General features: G+C 57.6%; 5 protein-coding genes across 5 annotated transcripts; 2 read left to right on the plus strand and 3 right to left on the minus strand.

The window, feature by feature from the left end:
- Window positions 1-708: 708 nt before the first annotated feature.
- P884DRAFT_2454 (uncharacterized protein) lies at window positions 709-3395 on the minus strand. The gene has a single exon (XM_069440424.1). The coding sequence runs from the start codon at window positions 3220-3222 to the stop codon at window positions 880-882; it is 2343 nt and encodes a 780-aa protein (XP_069301486.1). The 5' UTR covers window positions 3223-3395; the 3' UTR covers window positions 709-879.
- Window positions 3396-5440: 2045 nt separating this feature from the next.
- On the plus strand, window positions 5441-6674 carry P884DRAFT_265771 (uncharacterized protein; the record flags this gene model as incomplete). The annotated part of the gene is made up of 6 exons (XM_069441973.1): window positions 5441-5612; window positions 5723-5781; window positions 6032-6041; window positions 6283-6388; window positions 6436-6540; window positions 6593-6674. 6 exons carry the CDS (start codon window positions 5441-5443, stop codon window positions 6672-6674), a joined length of 534 nt encoding a protein of 177 aa, XP_069301487.1.
- Window positions 6675-6732: 58 nt separating this feature from the next.
- Window positions 6733-11912, minus strand: P884DRAFT_253141 (uncharacterized protein). Its single transcript, XM_069440768.1, has 3 exons — window positions 10981-11912; window positions 8406-10913; window positions 6733-8345 (listed from the first exon to the last, which is right to left on the minus strand). The coding sequence occupies exons 1-3, from the start codon at window positions 11649-11651 to the stop codon at window positions 7097-7099; spliced, it is 4428 nt and encodes a 1475-aa protein (XP_069301488.1). The 5' UTR covers window positions 11652-11912; the 3' UTR covers window positions 6733-7096.
- A 1193-nt stretch (window positions 11913-13105) lies between these two features.
- On the plus strand, window positions 13106-15636 carry P884DRAFT_189757 (cobalamin-independent synthase; the record flags this gene model as incomplete). Its single annotated transcript, XM_069437461.1, has 5 exons — window positions 13106-13134; window positions 13191-13392; window positions 13453-14095; window positions 14151-15452; window positions 15506-15636. The coding sequence occupies 5 exons, from the start codon at window positions 13106-13108 to the stop codon at window positions 15634-15636; spliced, it is 2307 nt and encodes a 768-aa protein (XP_069301489.1).
- An 804-nt stretch (window positions 15637-16440) lies between these two features.
- Window positions 16441-20197, minus strand: P884DRAFT_253145 (uncharacterized protein). The gene has a single exon (XM_069440769.1). The coding sequence runs from the start codon at window positions 19898-19900 to the stop codon at window positions 16631-16633; it is 3270 nt and encodes a 1089-aa protein (XP_069301490.1). The 5' UTR covers window positions 19901-20197; the 3' UTR covers window positions 16441-16630.
- Window positions 20198-20651: the final 454 nt, after the last annotated feature.

Here is a 20651-nt window from a genome sequence, read left to right on the forward strand (position 1 = left end):
TGTTCAAACACGGGGCAAACCAGCAAAGGCGAAGCAGGGAAGGACAGAAGGAATTCCCATCTCAGCTGTCGCGCCATAACAACAGTCTCAAATGACGGTAGTAAAAAGAGACTAAAAAAAAAAGAAACACGACCCCCTCGCAAGCTGCTCCCCCAATCCAGCGACGAAGCCCGACCGCTCTAAGGAAACCAACCAGCCGTAACCTCTTCCCATTCCGGACGTGGCCCCCCGTCCAAGCGCCATCCAGCACCCATTTCGCTGGCGATATCGCCAGAAGCGAGGTAATGAATCAAAACACCCGAGGCGAAAACCAGATCCAATACCTTGTTGAACCCAACCTCCTCCCTCCTCCCAAAAGAAACACCAATCGAACCCTGGGAATGGTTCAGAAAATGGACGAAAAAAAAAAAGAAACAAAAACCCAAACCGGCCACCCTCCTTTTCCGTGTACAAAAATCCCAACAACCCAATTGCTGAACTATCCCGGTATGACTCCGCGGAATGCTACTGCTATGCGCCCTTGCCGTAATAAATAACCTCACTCCGTTGTCCGCCAACCCCCCCTTTTCGCCCAAACATTTCGTCATTATCGTAAGGGTACGAGATAATAGCAATTTCCCGGCCAGCGAACCCCAGCTGCGCAAAGAGCGAGGGTCGCTGCGCATGTTACGCGGCCGAGGGGTTTTGGCCGCAGGAAAGTGCTTGCTTGATTTTTGTTGCGTTCCAACAGTCCCGTTTCGCGGGTAAGCCAACAACGCCGGACAGATGCAGCCGTGAGATGCTATGATGTGCTTGGCTTTGTTCGTGACATCGTTAAAAACATTCGTAACCATCAACCCTCGAGGACAGGCGGAAAGGAACGGGGAAGAAGGCAGCTCTTTAAAACATCGACGTGTGGGCGCGGTTAAGCGTTCCCTTGCTACCGTTGGTATTCCGCGAAGCCTGCGCGTTATTCGAGCCAATCTTTTCGAAGCCGGCGAGCATGTCGAATCCGGAGAAATCGTTCTCGTCGAGGAAGTCTGGCGTATCGAGACCGCTGAAGTTTACCCCGTGGAACACGTCCAAGTTCTCGTCATTGATGAGGGGCATCTTGCTCGGTGACTGCATATCCATAAAGACCTTGCTCGGCGAAGACGGAAGTCCGTCAAAGACTTTGCTCGGTGTCTCTAGCGTCAAATTGGGCGTCTGATTGGGTATCTTGAGGAACGAATTCGACTTGGAGGTGCTGGGAGCCGAGTTTGCAGCATTGCTCATTGCGCTGGTTGACTGCGACCGCTCGGAACGCTGCTTTTTCACGGACCGCTTGGCCGGGGAGCCAGTGTGGGTAACAGTGGGGGTCAGAGCAAAGAGGTTCTGGAAATCGGCCGGATCCTCAAAGATGTCAAAGCCCGAATTGTTGTCGCCGGATTGTTCCAGGTAGTACCACAGATGTTCTCCGTGCAAGCCAGGCGTTTGCTGTGCAGCAGACTCCCCACCACCTTCCAGTAGCAACGCAGAGACGCGCCTAAACGGCGAATCAACCATGGACTGGATGTTCTCGCGGTGAAGGCGGAGATTTGTGCTGGGAGAAACGGACGGCGGGGGTTTCGGCGGCGCCTTCAGCTTCATTGCCGGGGTCAGGGGCGGAAGCATCTGGCCGTTTCCGCTGCTTGATGTCTGTCTGATGGGCGACGACGAGGGCGGCGCATACCCATGCGAACGGCCCTTTGACGGACTGTCATACGAGGAGGCACGAAGACGAGCAATTTCCTCTTCGGCACGTCCCCTCTTGATCCTCGGGCGGTCAGCCTCGGACGTGAGAAGCTTGGCGTGCTGGTTCGGGCGCATGGCCGACGACTCAAGGGACGAGATGTAACCGCTGTCGTCCATCGACATGAATCTTCGCCGGTGACGGGACTTAGTGGCCGACGATTGTTGCTGCACCCGTTGCTGCGAGGGAGGAGTGCCGCTATGACGCGGCTCTAAGCGCCTTGGAATGGGCGGCGATGAGTGCATCGCCGCAGGGAGAGGGGAGTATAGCTCTGGCTCGTGATGCATGTCCTTCTCAGCGGGTCCGCTCACTCCCTCCTCGATAGTAGCGGCATCCGACACGGGGATGGTGGCATCCGATGAGATTTCCGGCAATGACGGTGCAGGTGCGAGTTGCTGGGACGGCTGCGGGGGTAGCGCGGGGAGAATGCTTTGGGTGGCTGCAGGTTGCGGGGGGAGCATGGGCTCGGATACGCAAAGTGGCCGTGGCTGCTGCTGCTGCTGCTGCTGCTGAGGCTGCGACGGCTCTAGGCGCGTCGACATGACCGGCATATTCTCAGCTGTGGGCGCCGCAGACTTCCTCGAGGGCTTCTCCTTGAGCACCGTGTGTTCAGTGCCCGGCTCAATCGACCAGTAACTGCCCTTTCCCGGATCGTCCTTCGGCCGCTCTTGCTTGACGAAACTCTTGTTGAGACTGAGGTTGTGCCGGATGCTGTTCTGCCATCCGGTGTTGTCGCCCCGGTAGTACGAGAACGTGTCGGAGATCCACTTGTAGATTTGGGACAAAGTCAACCTCCGCTGGGGGGACCTGATGATCGCCATGGCGATCAAGGTCGCATAGCTGTGGTTCGGCTTCGTGCCATCGTCGATGATCGGGGGAAATGAATCGGGCGGGGGAAGAGGGTCGTCGACTTTCTGCTTCTTTGCTGGCCGGATTTCCTTGATTGGCGCGGGTTCCATCAAGGTGCGCTTCCCTGACGGTTTCTGGTAGTAGTTTTCCAGGTCAAGATTGAATTGCGAAGGAGACGGGGCCGGATAGATCGGAGGGTGTGAATTTTCCTTGCTGGTCAACTGCGTGTTGGAATCCGGTTGCGGCTTTTTTGCGACCGTCTTGAATCGGGACATGACCGGCTGCTTCTTCTCAAGCGAGTCCGTCGATGGCGGCGCATTGCTGGGCGGCATCATCTGAACCGTGTTGAGCTTGTTGCCCTGCGACGCGTTGAGCGGGGCAAGCGGTGCTGCATTGGAAGGCCGCGCATTGTTTGATTTGAGAGGGGACCGCTTGGCCGCGGCAGCCGTTGGTGGATTGAGGACGACGTTGGCATCCGCGCTCTGGAGGGGTTGTCGCGCGGGTTTTGGCGGCGCCGCAGGCATTGGCGCCTGGCTGCCCATTGGTGTCGTCGACTCGTTAAAGAAATCATCGTTGAAAATAGGAAACGGCTCGTCGGCCTGAGAGTCTGGTAGCTTGGCCATCGGTGTTGGCCGAGCCTGGGGAGGGACGCGCAAAGCAGCGCGCTGCGATGGAGTGCGGTGGGGTTTCTTCTCGCGATCTGCTAAGCGCTCGCCGCCGAGGAAGTCAAAGTTTGCGGCGACAGCGACATGCACGGGATGATACGTCGCCTTGGTGTTGCCCAGATTCGGCGGGTGCGAAGGACTGAAGGTCGTTTAAGGCTGCTTCTTACCTCCACTGGGTTGCAGCTAAGATTACCGAGCTGTGGGGGAAGCGGTGAAGCAAGGGATATAAGTCGGGTGATGCGCTATCGAGAATCGGGATCGCGGTGATCGACGACGCGTGATCGTGGCCAATTCGGGTTTGAGATGCAACAGACACACGAACTCCTTTTGGCCGTTGCACAGAATGGCGCTAGAAGATTTGTCCAGAATTTTGGGAGGGGAGGGAGAAATATGGCGGAGGAGAGTTGGGCTGACGTGGGAGGCAGGCAAGTTGTGGGAAAGAGCGAGACGGAAGTAAGGCTTTGGTTGGCAGAGAGGGTTGTGGGCGTGCAGCAAAGAAAGCTGATTTCCCGCTGCCAGCTCACACGCTTGTTCCAAGAAGGTCTCTAGGTGGGGCCGGGAAGCAGGCAGGGAGTGGAGGACAAAGGAACGGATTGGACATGAGCCGACCAACGACAGGGATATATGAGCTCTAGCAGCAGGGGTACGGCACTGGATGCCCTGCGAGCGGAGGTCTCGAGGCCTTCGGCAAAATCGTCGTCCTCGGCGATGGCGTCAAAGAGACGGACGCTATCTGAGAGCCCGTGAATCAGACCAAGGTCAAGCGACCTTCGCACGCGCTCCGCGTTGCGACCGACGTCTGATCGTGGGACACGAAGTACAATCGGCGAATCTAGCGCGGATGAGATAGTTCATGCGAGAGTTGGGATGGCGCGAGGTGAGCATGGGAACCCAGGGCAGACTCGGATGGTGAGCTAGTATACTGCTGGCAACATTGGCCGCAGCATTGGCCGGTGGTCTCACCAAATGATCCTCACGAAGCCGCGCAGGAGAGCAATTCCAGTCCGCAGCTGTAACTAACTTGTCTCCCTTGAACCCAAAGACGCAATGCGCAAGAAGGTCAAGAGGGCCGGAAGAGGGTGGGCCAGAGGTTGCACGTTCGACGCAGATTGAGCGGATGATGCTTGGTTGGCCACGGCGCAATCGATGTGACGCTAAGGCCCCCAGCCCGACATGGCTTGCGGCCCAACGGGAAGCAGCGGCGGCATGCATTTGTTTACCAAAAGGGTCCACTCGAACGCGAAACTTCGCGTTGCGGTCGCGAGCTGGCAGCAGAAGGAGCCAATCAAATTGGAGAAGTGGACCCCGAGTCGCGGGGTCCGAGAACTGGTGCTCAAGCCCAGCGCCTCAGACCTCCCCCTCCCTCTTCCCCCCCGAAAGTCCAGAACTGTGCCTCACAACCCCGCTTCCCTCAATCTGCGAGACAACGGCGTGGACGACTCATAAGCCACAGATATCTGTCGCTAACGGGCCATAACCCTAACCTTTCCTCCACTTCCCGATCCATCACCGTCTCTTTCAGGGTCTTTTCAATTTGAAGAGGATGAAAAGGCTTCTCTATTCCGATCCCATGTCTCAAACTCTCTCTGCTTCAACGCGACCATGGCCTTGACCTGTTTGGGGGCCAAGGGAATTAATCTGACAGGTGACATCATTCGCTATCGAACAGCGACCCGCTTCTCACATCAGTCCAGTGTCATCCAGCTCCACAGAGTGACGAGCAAGCTTTCATTGCTAGAGTCACCAAGCAACGCTGGTAGCACAATGCGATCCTCCCATGTTTTTTTTGCCGACAAGCGGGAGATACTATGGAGTGCCGGGTACAATCGCAAGTCCGTGTGTGCTCGGAACACAATTTAATTTTTTTTCCATGTTTAAAACCTGCAGTGGGCTTGATGCATATAAGTACAGACATATAACTTGCTAGCATTCAGACACCTAGAATGGCAGTCAATCAGAAGTCGGGGATCCTCCAATCTCGGAATGTTTCCAAGGAACGGACTTTTTCTTTTATTAGCGAAGGCAGCAGCAATGGCCCACAACAGAGCAGCACGTCCGGGCATCCTGCGTGCATACCTTACATACAGCTGCGTACCCCACGATTCTCCCATGGAACCGAGCTGCAAGCCCTTGACAGGGTGCTGCGCCTCTCATCTGTCCGATCTCGAACTTCCCCATGCAGTCTCTCTCAACGGTGGCGATGATGGTCTGCATGCGCCAAGCTGAAGAAAAGAAGAAGAAGAAGAAAATTGAAAAAGAAATACAAGAACAACTGTGGCACGGCATGGTCTACAACTTTCTTTCGATCCTTTGCGTGCCTCCTGAGTACTATGTAGTTAAGGTCCATAGTACGTACGCTGCATGTTTTGCGTACTGTCGTGTCGTGTCCAAGGCAGCCCACCTGGTGGGTACGGGGACATTGCTGCGGAGGAGTTACATAACTACACTAGTAGACGAGGCCTCGAAATAAACGTGTTTCAGTGTGCACAGGGCGCGAATAGCCCGGCCCTCATCAAGGTGCGTCAGGGATCTGCAGCACTGCCGCAGCATGACTTCCGTGCGTGCACACTCAACTCCCGGCGCATCACTTCCACCAACACCCAGCCCCGACGATCAACCGGCATGCCGCTATGTAGCGTATTTCGTGCTTGTAGCCCATTCGACAGCTTACATTGGAAATTCCCGGCTAGCACGCACATCTGGCAGATGAGCCTCGTGCTCCAGGCAGGTTGCAAGTTAACCTTCTTCCCTATCTGTGTATGCACAGTACAGGAACGGTATGTAGGTCAGGTATATATGTACGCGCACGTGTCTGTGTAAAACGTTGGAAAGACGAGAATATATTAGGAAGGGCCAAAAAAAAAGTAGAAGAACGAAAAGACAGGCCACATGGCCAGGGTTCGTTCCGCCTCCGGATACATACAATTTGAGCCGCACATCCAATATACGAGTCCCAGGTACTCTTAAGAACACGCAGCAGCAGCAGCAGCAGCTACAACTACACAACGTGCGGGGCAGCCATTGAAACGGACGCCAGCGTCCAGCCACACAGGGCACCTAGTGAAGCGATGGGCGATGCAGGAGGAGACAAGAGCAGAGAGGAGGCCAAGCCCGAGGCCATCGCGTCAGTCGCACAGTTTCCAAACGTAAGGTGACACAGAATGTCTTTAGTTTTCCTGCATCGGGCGCCCGCTTTGGCATCCTAGTTGCGCATCCCCTTGGGGCCGAAAGCGGGGAGAGGCGCTTCGCAAGGATTGGGAGTGGACGTGCTCTCAGGTATGTACAATACATCCGGTTTGCTTGTGTGCTGCGCTATGTGTGCTTTGAGAGCATCCCCGCAGCAGACTATGGTGGCGGAAGAGACGAAGCGTTTTACGATCGGGACTTTCAGAGACTTCTACGGAGTATAGCACGAAAGAATTGTAACTAACGCCTGATCCGCCCGCCCTAATCATACCATGGTGATGGAGCACGGGTAGGTAGGTATCACGCTTAAGAGAAGTCGAGATTGGCTGTGCTAAGCTGCTCAACTTTGTCTGGCTACGATGATTGAGAGGTAGGTTTGAAAGCGGCAGACGGCTCGTCCACGTCGCTCAATCGGGATAAGTTGCACGGAGGACAGCCCGGCAGGAGAACCAAGAACCTTACGGAGTACCACCTCACCAACCGAATACTACCCTCGGTCACCATACTACTCTCATAGTATACCCTCCTGCTACCAGGTAACCCTATTGGCCCCTGCAACCCTTCCCACGTCCCGGCTAAGCACTTCGTACGCTACCATCCACCCGCGTGCCGGGTCGCACAGCAGCGCATGAAACAATAGATTAAATCAATCCAGAACACGGCCGGCCACGGCAGCGCCACTCTTGTCTCGCGTAACCGTCTTCCTGAGGGTTTTGCCCGCCTGGATCTCCCCAAGAAACCCTGCAGGCCGTGAGACAGTGGGCAAGGCCGGTGCGCCACCAGCCGGCGGCGGAGGTGGCGGCGGAGGAGCCATGCCCGGAGCTGGGGGTGGTGGCGGGGGAGGAGCAGACGGGGCGCCGTCCGCAGAGGGCATCGGAGGGGGAGGCGGAGGAGGCGCCGGTGGAGCGTCCGGGGCGGGGCTCGCGCTCGGGAAGGCGCCGGGCATCGGAGGAGGCGGGGGCGGTGCCGAGGGTGAAGTAGACTCAGTAGGTGGCGCAGCCGGGGAGCTCACGGGGGGAGGAGAAGCAGACGACTTGTCGCCGGTTGCAGACAGCGGGCGCGGGGGCCCCATGGTGCCAAAGAGGATGGATGCCAGTTGGGCAGCACTCTGACCGCCCGGCCTGTCGTCGTCTGAATCTTCCTCCTCCTCCTCCTTGTCTGAGCCCCAGCCATCGTCATCGGGGAATCGTCTCTGGGCCATGCGATGAAAAGGATTCGTGGACACGTCAGGCTGCGGCGGCGGCGCCGAGGCTGCCGGAGGTGCCGGAGGTGCCGGAGGTGCTGGAGGTGCCGGAGGAGCGGGAGGAGCGGAAGCCGGTGAAGCAGGAGTAGCCGCAGCGGTTGTTGACGCGTCCGAGCTCTGTGACATCATCCTGAAGTAGGGGTTTCGACTCTCCGTTTCGGCGGGAGGACTTGAGGTGACGATCTTCGGCGGGGAGGCTACGGGTGCCGGTGGCGGCGTGGGCTGTCTCTCGGGCTCTCTCTCGGGCTCATGGCTGACAATCTCCGGCGGGGAGACTACGGGTGCTGGCGGAGGCGTGGGCTGTTTTTCCGGCTCGCGGTTGACGATCTGACTACCGCCCATTGTTGGAGTCGACGCTTGAGGAGTGATTTGCTCCGGGCCCTCGTCGTCCGATGACGAGCTCTCGTTTTCCATTGCTTCAAGTTGCCTGCGCAGCTCCTCCTCGCGCTTGCGGGCTGCTTCAATTTCAGCTCTTCGTTGGGCCAATTGAGCCTCTTTCTCCCTTGCCTCGGCCAGTGCTGCCTTCTTCTTTCGCTTCTCTTCCTCCTTCTTCAGCTTTCCTTGACGAACTTGTTCCTCGAGTGCTCTCAGGCGGGCGTCAGCTTCCTCGCGCTCCCTGGCAAGCTCGTCCTCCTGAGCCTTCATCTTGTTCCTAGATCCAATCGTCAGCGGAATTGCCCCAAAGTGTACGACTCGTTCTTGCTGGACGTACTCAAGCTCCCGGGTGGCTTGCTCCTGTTCCTGGCGCTCCCGCTCGAGGCGCTCCTCCTCTGCCTTCTTTGCCGCAAGCTCCTCCTCGGCATGCTTGTCGTCTGTCTTGGCTACCTTGCGGCTCGGAGGCGGAGGCGGCTTCTTGGCTTCAATCTTGGCCGGCTGTGGAGCAGCGGGCGGCGGAATCCCTTGCTCCTCAGCAAGCCTTGCTTGCCTCTCCGCTTCGCGACGGGCGTCTTCCTCCTCGGCCTGCCGCAACTTAGCAGCACGCTCTGCTCGCTCACGCTCCATTCGTTGAGCTGCCGTCTCCCCTGGCTTAGTGGGAGGTTTGATACCCAGGGCAGCAAGCCTCTCGGCCATGCGTTGCTCAGCTTGCTGCTTAATGAAGGCAGCTCTCTCCTCCGGAGTCTTATACGCGGAGTATGATCCGCCCGGGGCCGCCGGAGAGGCGGTGCGCGAGACTGTCGCAGGGCTCTCGACGCGAGCAGTAGGAGGAGCCTCGGCTTTGACCGGCTCTTGAGTGGCCTGACGACCGCCTTGTCGATCCTGCGCCCGAATACGAGCAGCGCGGCTGGACCGCTGAAGATCATAGATGAAATCCCTGACCTCATCCTCGACGCCGAGGCCATCCTCCCATCTGCGCCTCTCGTGCTCCGAAGTGGAATCTTGGCCACCTTCCTTCAGACTGTCTTCGATGCTCTTCGCAAAATCACGAACGCTGTCTTCGACGTCCCGAACCATCCGTTCATTGTTCTCCTTCTCGGTCCTCACTTTGATGCTCTCTTCCTCAAGCCGCTTTTCCGCATCTTGGTCACTGCTCACATCAATCTTCTTGCCGGTCAGGGCTGCAGTCCGCTGTTGCATCATTGCTTTGGCCCGTGCCTTGAGCCTGTCGGCCTCGGTGATGGCACCGCCTGGGCCCGTTCCGATAATGGCAGCAGCGCTGCCTGGGTGAGCTTTAGCATCCCTGAGGCGGAACAACTCGAGTCTTGCGTCGGCAATCGCCTTCTCAGTCTTCCGAACCTGCGACGCTAGCTCGGGAATCTTGTCGGTTAGGTTCTGCAGCTGGCGTTTGAGAGCCCTTCTCTCTGCTTCGGAGTCTCCACCAATGAACGAGGCATCTGGATGGTTATCAATATCCTCCTGGATCCTCCTGATGCGGCGATAGAGCTCCTCAGCCTCACGACGATCGCGTCTGTCAAGAATCTCGTCCTCCTCGGCGTTCTTCTCATCAGCAAAGTCCATGGCGTCAAGGAGGACCTGCTTCTCCTTGACCTTCTTTCGCAATTGATCTATGGTCAGCTCCTCGCTAGAGCCAACGGAGGCCGGAGAGGCGGGGCGAGGTGACGCGTTGCCGACTCTACGCCGTGCGCTCGAGCGGTAGCCCACCGCGTCATCGTCATTTTTGAAGACGGTGGCATCCTTTCGACCACCGAGGACTCCCGGGGCACTCTTGAACGAGTGTGTCTTCAAATAACTCACGCCAGTCTTCTGCGGAAGCAAGGCGGCGCCGGAGTTCTTTCGCAAATCGGACTCCTGGTGAAGCATGTTCTTGATGGTGCCGAGGGACGCGTTCAGGTTTCTGGTAGAAGGCGGCACCAGCTCGGGAGGGAGCTGATTTGGAATCGGATAGCCGTTCAGCTTGCGATAGATCAAATGCATCGCAACGGCGAACTCGTCGAGGTCCAGGCGTCCCTTGTTTCCGTTATCCGCAAGCGTCCAGATGCGCTCAAGGTCGGACTTGTCCAAGCCGCTCTGCCCGAAGATCTCGATGGCCTGGTCGCCTCCGATATACCCTTTGTTCAGGCCGTCCCATGCGCGGAAGAGCTCATCGTATCTGGTTTTCTCGTCCTTTGTAATGGCCCAGGGAATCACCGCATTTCCTTGGAGTCCGGCAGTGGTGTAGCTTTGCTGTTCTCGGCCTGGTTTGGGCATCATGCGTGCCTGAAGGGCATCAATGTTCGGGAGACCCGTCGCAGGGGTATTGACGAGGCCCCACTGGCCGGGACGGCCCGTGGGCTGAGCGTTGAGCGGTGCAACCATCCCGCCGGGGCCGGCATTCGGCGACAAGGTGGAGCCATATCCCGTGGGCATGGGCGGCATGGGCGGCGGCGGACCAGTATAGCCAGTGGCTTGTGGCATCCCTGTTTGCTGTGCCTGGAGGCCTTGGCCCAGGAACCCCGTCTGCTGGGTAGGTAGGCCGGTCATTTGCGCTTGGAGAAGCTGCGAGTTCGACGGCTGGGGCTGCGGGTGTTGAAGCACAGGAGGGGCGGCCGTGTTTTGCCGCACACCAGAGTCAGGTGCATTGGTTCCCGTCGCGGAATTGGAGCCCGACTCCTCGGCAACGCTGAAGTTGATGATATCCACCATGCTGGAAACCTCGTTCTTGACGTTCTCGGGCAATGTAGACGGCAGTGATTTTCCAGTCAGCTTCAGATTGCAGAGGTACATAGCGAGGGCGAACTCCGGAAAATGTAGTTGGCCGGACCTGGTGGTGTCGGCAAGCGTCCTTAATTCGAGTTAGAAGATAGTGAACAATAGCATAGATAGTCAGCCTGATACCACAAACCACTCACCAGATGTGAGAAAGCGAGTCCCCATCTAGCCGGGACCGCAATAACAGATCCCTCGCCTTCTCTCCCGACATGGTAGTTTGGCCGTCACCCACAGCAGACTTGAACAAGGTCTCGAACTTGGCCTGGTCCTGGGCGGTAATGAAAGAGAGACGAATGTTGGGAATTGTATTGGCCTTCCTCGAAGGTGCGCTCGGCCTGGACCTTGCACCACCAGCGGTTTGGAACGAGGCCGTCATTTCGCTGAAACCGGTGGGCTGCGGCTTCACGGGCGGGGGAGGAGGTGCCAGCGCCTGTGGTGCAGACTGAGTCGGTGCACTGGTGAAGGAGCTCGGAGGCGGCAGCGGCGGCTGTTGCTGTTGCTGTTGTTGCGGCTGCTGAAACTGCTGCTGGAACTGCTGGGGAATCGCCGGAACTGGCGGCACGCCCGTCGGCATGCTTTGCTGGGGCATCTGGCCGAAGCCAGTAAACTGCGGTTGCAGGCCCGGATAGCCCGTGTATTGTTGCTGAAGCGGCGCTTGAGCGTAGCCGGTCGGTTGCGGGGCGAACGGGCCAGGTTGCTGCTGCTGTTGTTGCTGGGGCTGGCCAGCTCCAGTGCCGAATGAATTGCCATATTGCGGAGCACCGGGGGGCATGGTGTTGCCGCCGAGGAAATTGTTTGAATTAGAATACATGGCGGCGGCGACTCAGCTCGGTCAAGGTCAAGGCCGCAGCCCAGAAAAGGGGGAGGGACTGCACGAGCGGAGACGTGGAGCGACTGATGCGGCGTGCTTCTGAGAGCTTTGCTACACGGGTAGCGAGAATAATTCCAGAAAGTTATTCGGAAGTACTAAATAAAGTTAGGCAAACCGAGGTGGTGCAGTCCCGGCCTCTGGGAGACGATGTGGTGATGACGACGCCTGTGTGAGGCCGGAAAGCAGCCAGGTACGGAGTCGGTTACTCCGTAGTTCATTGGCAAGTTGGCTCATGCTGCAATCTGCCCTGCCTTGGACAGCAATCATTTGCACGAATCGAGGACATCCTGGATAGATGCATGTAGCTCTTGGCTATGCACATATCGATAATCAATTCCATTCGGGGAATAAGCACCAAGAACAAGGGGCTGTGAAATGGGCGCTGAGGCGCCCAACATTGGTGCCCCAGGCGCACGTACATTGGCACGTGCATGCGCCGAGACTCGGGGACGTATGGTGGAGTGAATGTGATGATCGGGGAGCAACCCAGTCAGCACCAGCCTATACAAATGTCATTGTTGCGCAAGATCGGTATCAAGGAGTACCGGGAGGAAGCAGGTGCCTTCTAGATGGAGCGTTCGTTTGTATTTATCTGTCCAGCCGTATCATGAAGAACCGAAAGCATAACAACAGCCAATCAACGAAGAAGCACCGAAAGGCCCGGCGTTCCCGGTAAGCTTTCGGGGACATCTAATCTGACACTTGGTTTTTTTTGATTTTTTTTTACTAGCAACAAACGGCCCGGGGCGTAAGTCGGCCATGTTGCATCAAAGGGACCCCGCCTGCAGCAGAGCAGTCATTGGAGCCCGGTCAATGGAGTTGCCTTCTTCTACGCGATGCAGGAAAACCCCGGTCGAAGTCGGAGGGTATCGGTCACACCATTCTCGCCAACGATAGCGTTGACAGAACAAGGAGGGCACCCCGAGCGAGGCAATCCGAGATGGATCGAGACAAAGTCATAGTAAGGAGTGACAAGACGTAGTTCACAGAGCTTAACATGGACAAGCCTGGCAGGCTCTGCAACAGACCGAGCAAAATTTAGGCATTGAATTTGCTTATTACCCCACCTTCCGTTCCGGTCTCGACAAGATGGGCTCATCGAGACATTTGTTAAGGCGGTCGGGCTCCGAGAAGCAGTGGGGACCCCACCGATTGCGGCCCCACGGACCAGCTCCCTGCCGCCCGCTCTGAACAAAGGTCAAATTCTCCCCCTCCTGCACTCCAGCTCGTTCCTTCCTCCCTCCTCTTTCTTCCCTCTTTACCCATCCCCGCCATCTTCCACAATCCTCATTCTCTTATTCTGAGCTTGAGGCAGGCCCAGGAAGAGGTCCTTTTTCATTCTGCTACTCCGTATCATAACATCGATACCCAGAAGACCAACCCCCCACATCAAGATGGTTCAGTCATCGGTCCTGGGTTTCCCGTACGTCCAATTGAGCCCATAACGTCCTGATTCAATCCCTAACAGTGTCTTTCTAGTCGCATGGGTGTCCTTCGGGACCTCAAGAAGGCGAACGAGGCTTACTGGGCCGACAAGATCTCCCAGGAGGATCTCCTCGCTGAGGGCAAGAGGCTCCGTCTCGCCCACTGGAAGATCCAGAAGGATGCTGGCGTCGACATCATCCCCTCCAATGACTTTGCCTTCTACGACCATGTCCTCGACCACATCCAGCTCTTCAATGTGAGTTCACTTTAACACTCGGTCCTGGAGGACGACTGATCGATTGACTCTCCTCCTCAGGCTGTCCCCGAACGCTACACTAAGCAGAAGCTGTCCCCGCTCGATGAGTACTTTGCCATGGGCCGTGGCCACCAGAAGGGTGACGTTGACGTCCCCGCTCTCGAGATGGTCAAGTGGTTCGACTCGAACTATCACTATGTCAAGCCCACTCTCCAGGACAACCAGACCTTCTCCCTCGCCAAGGACCCCAAGCCCGTTCGGGAGTTCCTCGAGGCCAAGGAGGCTGGCTTCCAGACGCGCCCCGTGCTCGTCGGCCCCGTCTCTTTCCTCGCTCTCGGCAAGGCGGACCGCGGCTCCTCCGTCGACCCCATTACGCTCATTGACAAGCTCGTGCCTGTCTACATCGAGCTCTTGAAGGCTCTCAAGGCTGCTGGTGCCGAGAGCGTCCAAATTGATGAGCCTGTTCTCGTCTTTGATCTCCGCCCCGAGGTCAAGAACGCTTTCAAGCCCGCTTATGAGGCCTTCGCCGCGGAGGGCAGCGCTATTCCTTCGATCGTTGTGGCCACCTACTTTGGTGACATTGTCCACAACTTCGACATTTTCCCTGCCTTTGCCAAGGTCCATGGTATCCACGTCGACCTTGTGCGCAACCCCGAGCAGCTCGAGCCTGTCATCAAGCAGCTCGGCCCCAACCAGATTCTTTGTCAGTGGACTTCTTCCCACAACTTGTGTCGGACGTATGCTAACGCGAAGGACAGCTGCCGGTGTCGTTGACGGCCGGAACATCTGGAAGAACGACTTCAAGAAGTCCATTGACATTCTCCAGACCGCCATCAAGGCCCTCGGCCCCGAGCGTGTCATTGTTGCCACATCGAGCTCCCTTCTGCACACTCCCCACACTCTCGCCAGCGAGAAGAAGCTTCCCGCTGATGTGTACGAGTGGTTTTCTTTCGCCACCGAGAAGGTCAGGGAGGTTGCTATTCTGGCCAAGGCCGTGACGGACCCTGAGTCCGTTCGTGCTGAGCTCGATGCCAACGCTGCTGCTTTGAAGTCGCGTGCCGACTCGACCCGCACCAACGACCCCAAGGTCAAGGAGCGCCAGGAACAGGTTACCGAGGAGATGCACAAGCGCAAGTCTCCTTTCGACGTCCGCTACGCTCAGCAGAAGAAGCACCTCAGCCTTCCACTCTTCCCTACTACCACGATTGGTTCTTTCCCCCAGACCAGCGAGATCCGTGTCCAACGGAACAAGTTCACCAAGGGAGAGATCAGCGAGCAGGAGTATGATGACTTCATCAAGAAGGAGATCGACCTCGCCATTCAGATCCAGGACGAGCTCGGCCTGGATGTCTACGTTCACGGTGAGCCTGAACGTAACGACATGGTTCAGTACTTCGGTGAGCGCCTTCAGGGCTATGTCTTCACCACCCACGGTTGGGTCCAGTCCTACGGCTCTCGCTGCGTCCGTCCTCCCATCATTGTGGGTGACATCTCCCGCCCTGGTCCCATGACCGTCAAGGAGAGCAAGTATGCCGCCTCCGTCTCCAAGAAGCCCATGAAGGGCATGCTTACCGGCCCGGTTACCTGCCTGCGGTGGTCCTTCCCTCGTGTCGACGTCCATCAATCTGTCCAGTGCCAGCAGCTCGCTCTGGCTCTGCGTGACGAGGTCATCGACCTTGAGAAGAACGGCATCTTCGTCATCCAGGTCGACGAGCCTGCTCTCCGTGAGGGTCTCCCTCTTCGGAAGGGTGCTGAGCGTGACGCCTACCTGAAGTGGGCGGTCAACAGTTTCAAGCTGGCCACTGCCGGCGTTGAGGACTCGACTCAGATCCACTCCCACTTCTGCTACTCGGAGTTCCAGGACTTCTTCCACGCCATCGCCGCGCTAGATGCCGATGTCCTCTCCATCGAGAACTCCAAGTCGGACGCCAAGCTTCTTAAGGTCTTCATTGATGAAGCCTATCCCCGCCACATCGGCCCTGGCGTTTACGACATCCACAGCCCTCGTGTTCCGCCCGAGGCTGAGTTCAAGCAGCGCATCCAGGAGATGCTCCAGTACCGTAAGTTCCAAGTGTCTAGTCGACAGCAAGTGAGTATCGCTAACAGTAATCAGTCCGTCCTGAGCAGCTCTGGATCAACCCCGACTGCGGTCTCAAGACTCGTAAGTGGGATGAGGTCAAGGGTGCCCTCACCCACATGGTCAACGCTGCCAAGTACTTCCGTGAGCAGTACACCAAGGCCTAAACGCCTTGACAAAGCTCACCAGGCATCATCCATTGATGGTGTCCGATGCTTTCCCGGATTTTTTTCAACATCATTCAGCATTTTTGGGGGTCTTCTAGCGGTGTTATAAAATGGGTGACGATAGATGATACCCCAATCGAGCCATTCTCAACTCGGCGTTCGTGGGCAAGAGGAAAATCCGGATGGATTCAACAGCATTTAGCATAATCGGGAGGGCGGTCGCCATATTCAACTCGGCGTTTGCGGTTAGGAGGGATGAAAATGGGATTATTCATCGGTTCCGGTGTTTGATGTGGGGTATTGGCTTCGGGATGGTTGGCACGGGCTGCGAACCACTCTTCAACAAGAGACGTGTTCTCAGCCAGATAGCGGTCTGCCTTCACCAAGCAGCGCGCGTGTGAAGTTGTCCAGACTGACGTGGGGCGATACACAGGACCATGCCGCATAATAGAAAACATGGCTGCCCCAAATGCTTGCTTCACGGAGTGACACTTGACGTGATCATTGTCTTGTGTATCTGCGCTATCCTGTCCCTTTACATGCCGAGAAGGCCAAGCAACGACTGTCCGCCGGCACTTGATATAGGCGAACCTCGACATACATGAAGAACACGCATTAAGTTCCGGGGCCTGTACGGATGGGACAAAGCGATCTTCTTCATACTTGGCTGCCGCTGTAAATCTCCGAGAAAACGGGAGGGGGGATATGGGTGGGGAGAAAGGGACGAGAAGAAAGAAGAGACCAACTCTCTGCTGGTGAGATTAATCGTTTTTTTGGCCCACGCGATGACCGCGATTCGACCACGGATTACTCTGTATTATGCAGTGTACTACCACAGAACTTCTATCTATACCGGATGTGCTTTATAGTCCAATTCGCGCACCACTTACTCGTACACAAATTATACACATTATCCGGGACAAATCACCCAAACTCCCCATCCGTGGACCGATCCATTTCTTTTACTCGACCCGGAGGGAGTCCAATGCCCGCTCTACTCGGCCCACCCAAAGACCTCCCCGATCGCCATGGTGTTCACCCTCACGCCGGGCAACGACACCAGAATGCCCACCACGTCCACCACCAGCAACACGACGGCCGCAGTCATGAAGCGCGGGCTAAACACGCGGTAGAGCATCAGATGCCGGCGCAAGTAGCCCGCCCAGGCCATGGTGCAAAGGCTCTCGACGGCAAAGTAGGCCACGAACACGCCGAGCGCGCGGCGGCTGACGGCCTCCAGCACGCCTTTGCGCTTGGGCCCAGCCTTCCAGAGCACGAGCAGGGGCACGGCCGCGGTGGCGAGGATCTGCCCCGCGAACGTGTTGAGGGCCACGACGACGGGGCTCCAGGGGTAGCGGATGGTGAAGAGCGGGATGAAGGCGGCGTCCCACTGGATGGAGCTCAGCACGGCCTGGTGGCCCGTCTTGAAGAAGTGGAAAGTGCCCAGGATGGCGAGCATGACCGGCCCGATCGGGGAGGTGGTCAGATTGTTGAGGTCGAGGATCTCGAGGAGAGCGAGGACCTGCCAGGCCAGGAGACCCAGTGCGCCGCCACCCATGGGCTTGGAGAGGAGGATGCAGGCGACCAGGAGGTTGAGCGGGAGGAGGAGATAGCGCGCGCCGTGGGCGTTGGCGTAGCCCAAGATGGCAATCTGCGCGCGGGTCGGTTCGGTGGGTGAGGCGGACGTGACGATAGAGACACAGGGGGGCGCCCAGGTGAAGGCGGTCGTGCCGGCGACGAGGGCGAAGCCGAGGACCGTCTGGGCCGTGTAGACGCTGATGTTTTTCAGCAGTTTATCGGGCAGCCCCGGGATCCAGTTGCCGTTGTCGGCCGCATCGAGGAGCCAGTAGAGGGCGGCTACGAAAAGTCCGGCGCGGAAGACATAGCTGATCCAGGTTTGGGCGAGTCCCTCGTAAGACCTGGTTGGCTGCAGGTAGGCCTTAATGATGGAAGGGAGGATCGCGGAAACAAGGAAAGGGATGATGAGTTGCCACGGGGCAGAGGTGGATGATGTTGCCGAGGCATAGTAAGTTGAGGCGCAGTAAGGCATCTGCTCCTCTCGGCAGAGCTTGGAGAAAGATGCGACGCGGCCGAGCAGGGCGAAGACGACAGAATGGTAGATGGCCAGGTAGCGGTCCGCGCGGGAAGGGATTCGGAGGGCAGACAGAGCGCTTGCGAAGCTGAATGTTGCAATAAAGAATAGCAGGATGGAATCCTCCCAGATCGTATAGGAATTAGACGCGAAGCCGACGGACTGACTGACGGTGAAGATGACCGCCATCCAACCCCAGAGTGTACTAGGTAGAATTTTGAAGAGAGTCTCCTGGGCCTCATACATGGACACCAGGACCGCAGCGATGCTCGTGAGAGCTGCGATGCCGGCCCCACGATACCAGTCCCCCGCCCCGGAAACAAAGGAGGAGATAACGCCACCGATGAAACCGGGAGCAGCGCCAAAGAGGGCCGCTGAGACCAAGCGCTTCTCGAGGGGGTCGTCGGGAGTTGCCGTTTCGTCAGGCTTCACGCCCCGGAGCTCCAGGCTCTTCTCGGCGAGATCCAACTCCTCGTCGTCAATGGCATCGTCGTCTCCCCCGTTGGAGATGTACACGAGAAGCGCGAGGACCCCGAGGACCATGATGGCAATGCCAAAGACCATGTTCTTGATGTCGAACCTAGCCCATAAGGCCTTGCATTTCCGCAAGTTCTCTTCTTGGTACGCAGCGAAAGCCGAGTAAATAGCGGCCCAGTCTCGGTTCTTCTTGGCCTTGGAAACGGCAGCTTCGGCCTTTTCCCAGAGCTCGTTAGGAGATCCGGCTCCGGACGGCTGCTCGATTCCCCGAGCGGAAAAATAGGAGGTCTGGTATCGCTTGATACCAGCCGAAGTGACCCTTTCTGCAGCGGCTAGGTTGGCCCAGGTGTTGCCGGAAACACCAGCAAAAGCCTCCTCAATTGGTCTTCCCAGGTTGTTGAAGGGGATAGGTATGCCCATCAGCAGCGCAAGGGTCGGGACAAGGTCGATCTGGTTGACGGGGCGGCTCTTGGCGGTAGTCGGGGGCGTTGCGTATTCCGGCTTCGTCCTGCCGAAGATGCCCTTGGGGGAGTACATCCACAAGGCAGCCTCGACCTCGTCTTCGCTCTCCCCGCCGTGATCGCCCTTGCTATCCATTCCGTGGTCTCCCATCACGATCAGGACGGTCTTGTCGTCCATGGTCGCCGCCAGGTCCCGGATGAAACCGTCCATTTGACGCAGTTTCTTGGTCATCTCCGGATGGTTTGGTCCATAACGATGGCCGGCGTGGTCGACCCCCAGGCAGTGGCCGATGAGGACATCCCAGTCATTCCTCTTCTCCATCAACGGGAAGATGTGCTCGATCACCCCGTTATCAACCGTGTGCAGGTCCCAGACGTTAAAGCTGTCGTACGGCCGGCTCAGGTTCCCCTCAAAGTATCCCGGAAACAGCGACTCCCACGTGTCGTCCCCCAGATGCACAATCCTCTTCCCGGCATCCTTGAACTGCATCAGCAAGTTGTCCTCCTCGACCGCCGTGCCTGAGAAGCTGCTCCCGATGTCCACAAACGTTGGGAGCGTCCCCGTTGTGAGGCCCTTCAGCCGCTGCAGTGTCGAGGTGGGCGGGTCGGCGACGAAGGGCCGTAAGAAAGCCTTGTTCGGCTCTCGGACCGCCGTCTCCCACAAGAAGGGGAACGCGTCGTGAAACGCCTCGCCGTCGCCAACGGGCACGGCGAAGTCGTACCGCAGCGCGTCGATCACCACCACGACGGCGCGCTCAAACGTCTTTGGATGCCAACACCCGCCGTCCACCGTCCCCATGCCCTTCCACGGCGGCAGCAACGACGATGGCGCGGATTCCCCGGGGCCGCCGACGGGGGGAGGCGCATCGCAGGCCGACTTCTCCTCCAGCACCAGCCGCGTCAGCAGGAAGCCGCTGGTGAAGTAGGCGATGCCGACTGCGTGCATGCACAGCAGCCACGCCCAAAAGGCGGCGGTCCACGCCCAGCGGGACTGGTAGGCCTTCTTGCGTGCGGCCTCGAGACGGGCGCGGCGCCGTTCGCTCTCGGCGATCTGGGCCTGCTTTTGCCTCCGTTCCTCCTCCTCCTTCTGTGCATCCATCGCGCCCGGCTCCTTCTTGCGAGCGGCATCGGCAGCTTTCTTGGCGCGCTCCGCGGCGGCCCATTTTGCGGCGATGGTCTTGTAGTCGGGCGGCGGCGACGGCGCCTTGTTGGGATTAGGCTTCGGTGGTGGCATTGTATCGGTTTATCTTGGGCTAGCGTTGCTTCTTCCTCCTCTTTTTTTCCTTTTTTCGCCGACAGTGTGGCAAAGGAGGATAGGCAAAATGGGGGGTATCAAGCACCTGCGGAAGACGAAGGAGCCAGCAAGGAGAGAACAAAAATTAAAATAAAAAGATCATGAAAGGAAGGCAAGAATAGGAGTCGGAGTGAATGGGAGAGGGCCAACTTCTCAGGGACGAATCCAGGCTGCCATTGGATCAGGACTCGTCAGTTGTCTCGGGTCGAGCTACACGGAGTAGAAGAAGGGGCTATGCGCCATTTCGAGCGCTGTAAGGTTTGGAGAGGTCGGGAATTGGAGCTCCAGTTTGAGATGGGAAGGTATCCCCACCGTCAATTTGAACGAGATCTGGCACTCCATACTTGCTACTCCGTATATTGCAACCCTAACCCTGAATGACAATCACGCCGCAACGAGCAACGACGACCTGAAGACGAGAAGTCTGGGAACAAGAATCCACAGTTGACTGATCTGTTCAAACTCTGTGAAGTTTGGGCGAAATAGGGTTAGCTTTGAGAACGCCGTCTGAGAAGCCAAAGAAAAATGTGGGCAAACCAAGGCAGCGATGGACTCATTGTTGGTCGACTTTCACCGAGAACAACCCGAGTATTTATGGCAAACACTCAAGAACACCGTAGAGAAGCGTCGCCCCTGAGGCTCCGAAGCGTTTGAACACCTCATCCCATGTTTTTTTTACCGGACCAAGGAA

This window comes from Thermothelomyces heterothallicus (assembly GCF_042370625.1).
Source record: "Thermothelomyces heterothallicus CBS 202.75 unplaced genomic scaffold P884_scaffold_1, whole genome shotgun sequence".
NCBI lineage: Eukaryota > Fungi > Ascomycota > Sordariomycetes > Sordariales > Chaetomiaceae > Thermothelomyces > Thermothelomyces heterothallicus.

What these genes read in the sequence shown, in the direction of transcription:
- P884DRAFT_2454 (XM_069440424.1), bottom strand. Translation starts at nt 3,222, where the DNA reads ATGGCCAAGCTACCAGACTCTCAGGCCGACGAGCCGTTTCCTATTTTC.
- P884DRAFT_253141 (XM_069440768.1), bottom strand. Translation starts at nt 11,651, where the DNA reads ATGTATTCTAATTCAAACAATTTCCTCGGCGGCAACACCATGCCCCCC. An exon ending in GACTCGCTTTCTCACATCTG is followed by an intron (nt 10,914 to 10,980) that starts GTGAGTGGTTTG and finishes ACTCGAATTAAG; the next exon opens with GACGCTTGCCGACACCACCA. An exon ending in CAAGCCACCCGGGAGCTTGA is followed by an intron (nt 8,346 to 8,405) that starts GTACGTCCAGCA and finishes GATTGGATCTAG; the next exon opens with GAACAAGATGAAGGCTCAGG.
- P884DRAFT_253145 (XM_069440769.1), bottom strand. Translation starts at nt 19,900, where the DNA reads ATGCCACCACCGAAGCCTAATCCCAACAAGGCGCCGTCGCCGCCGCCC.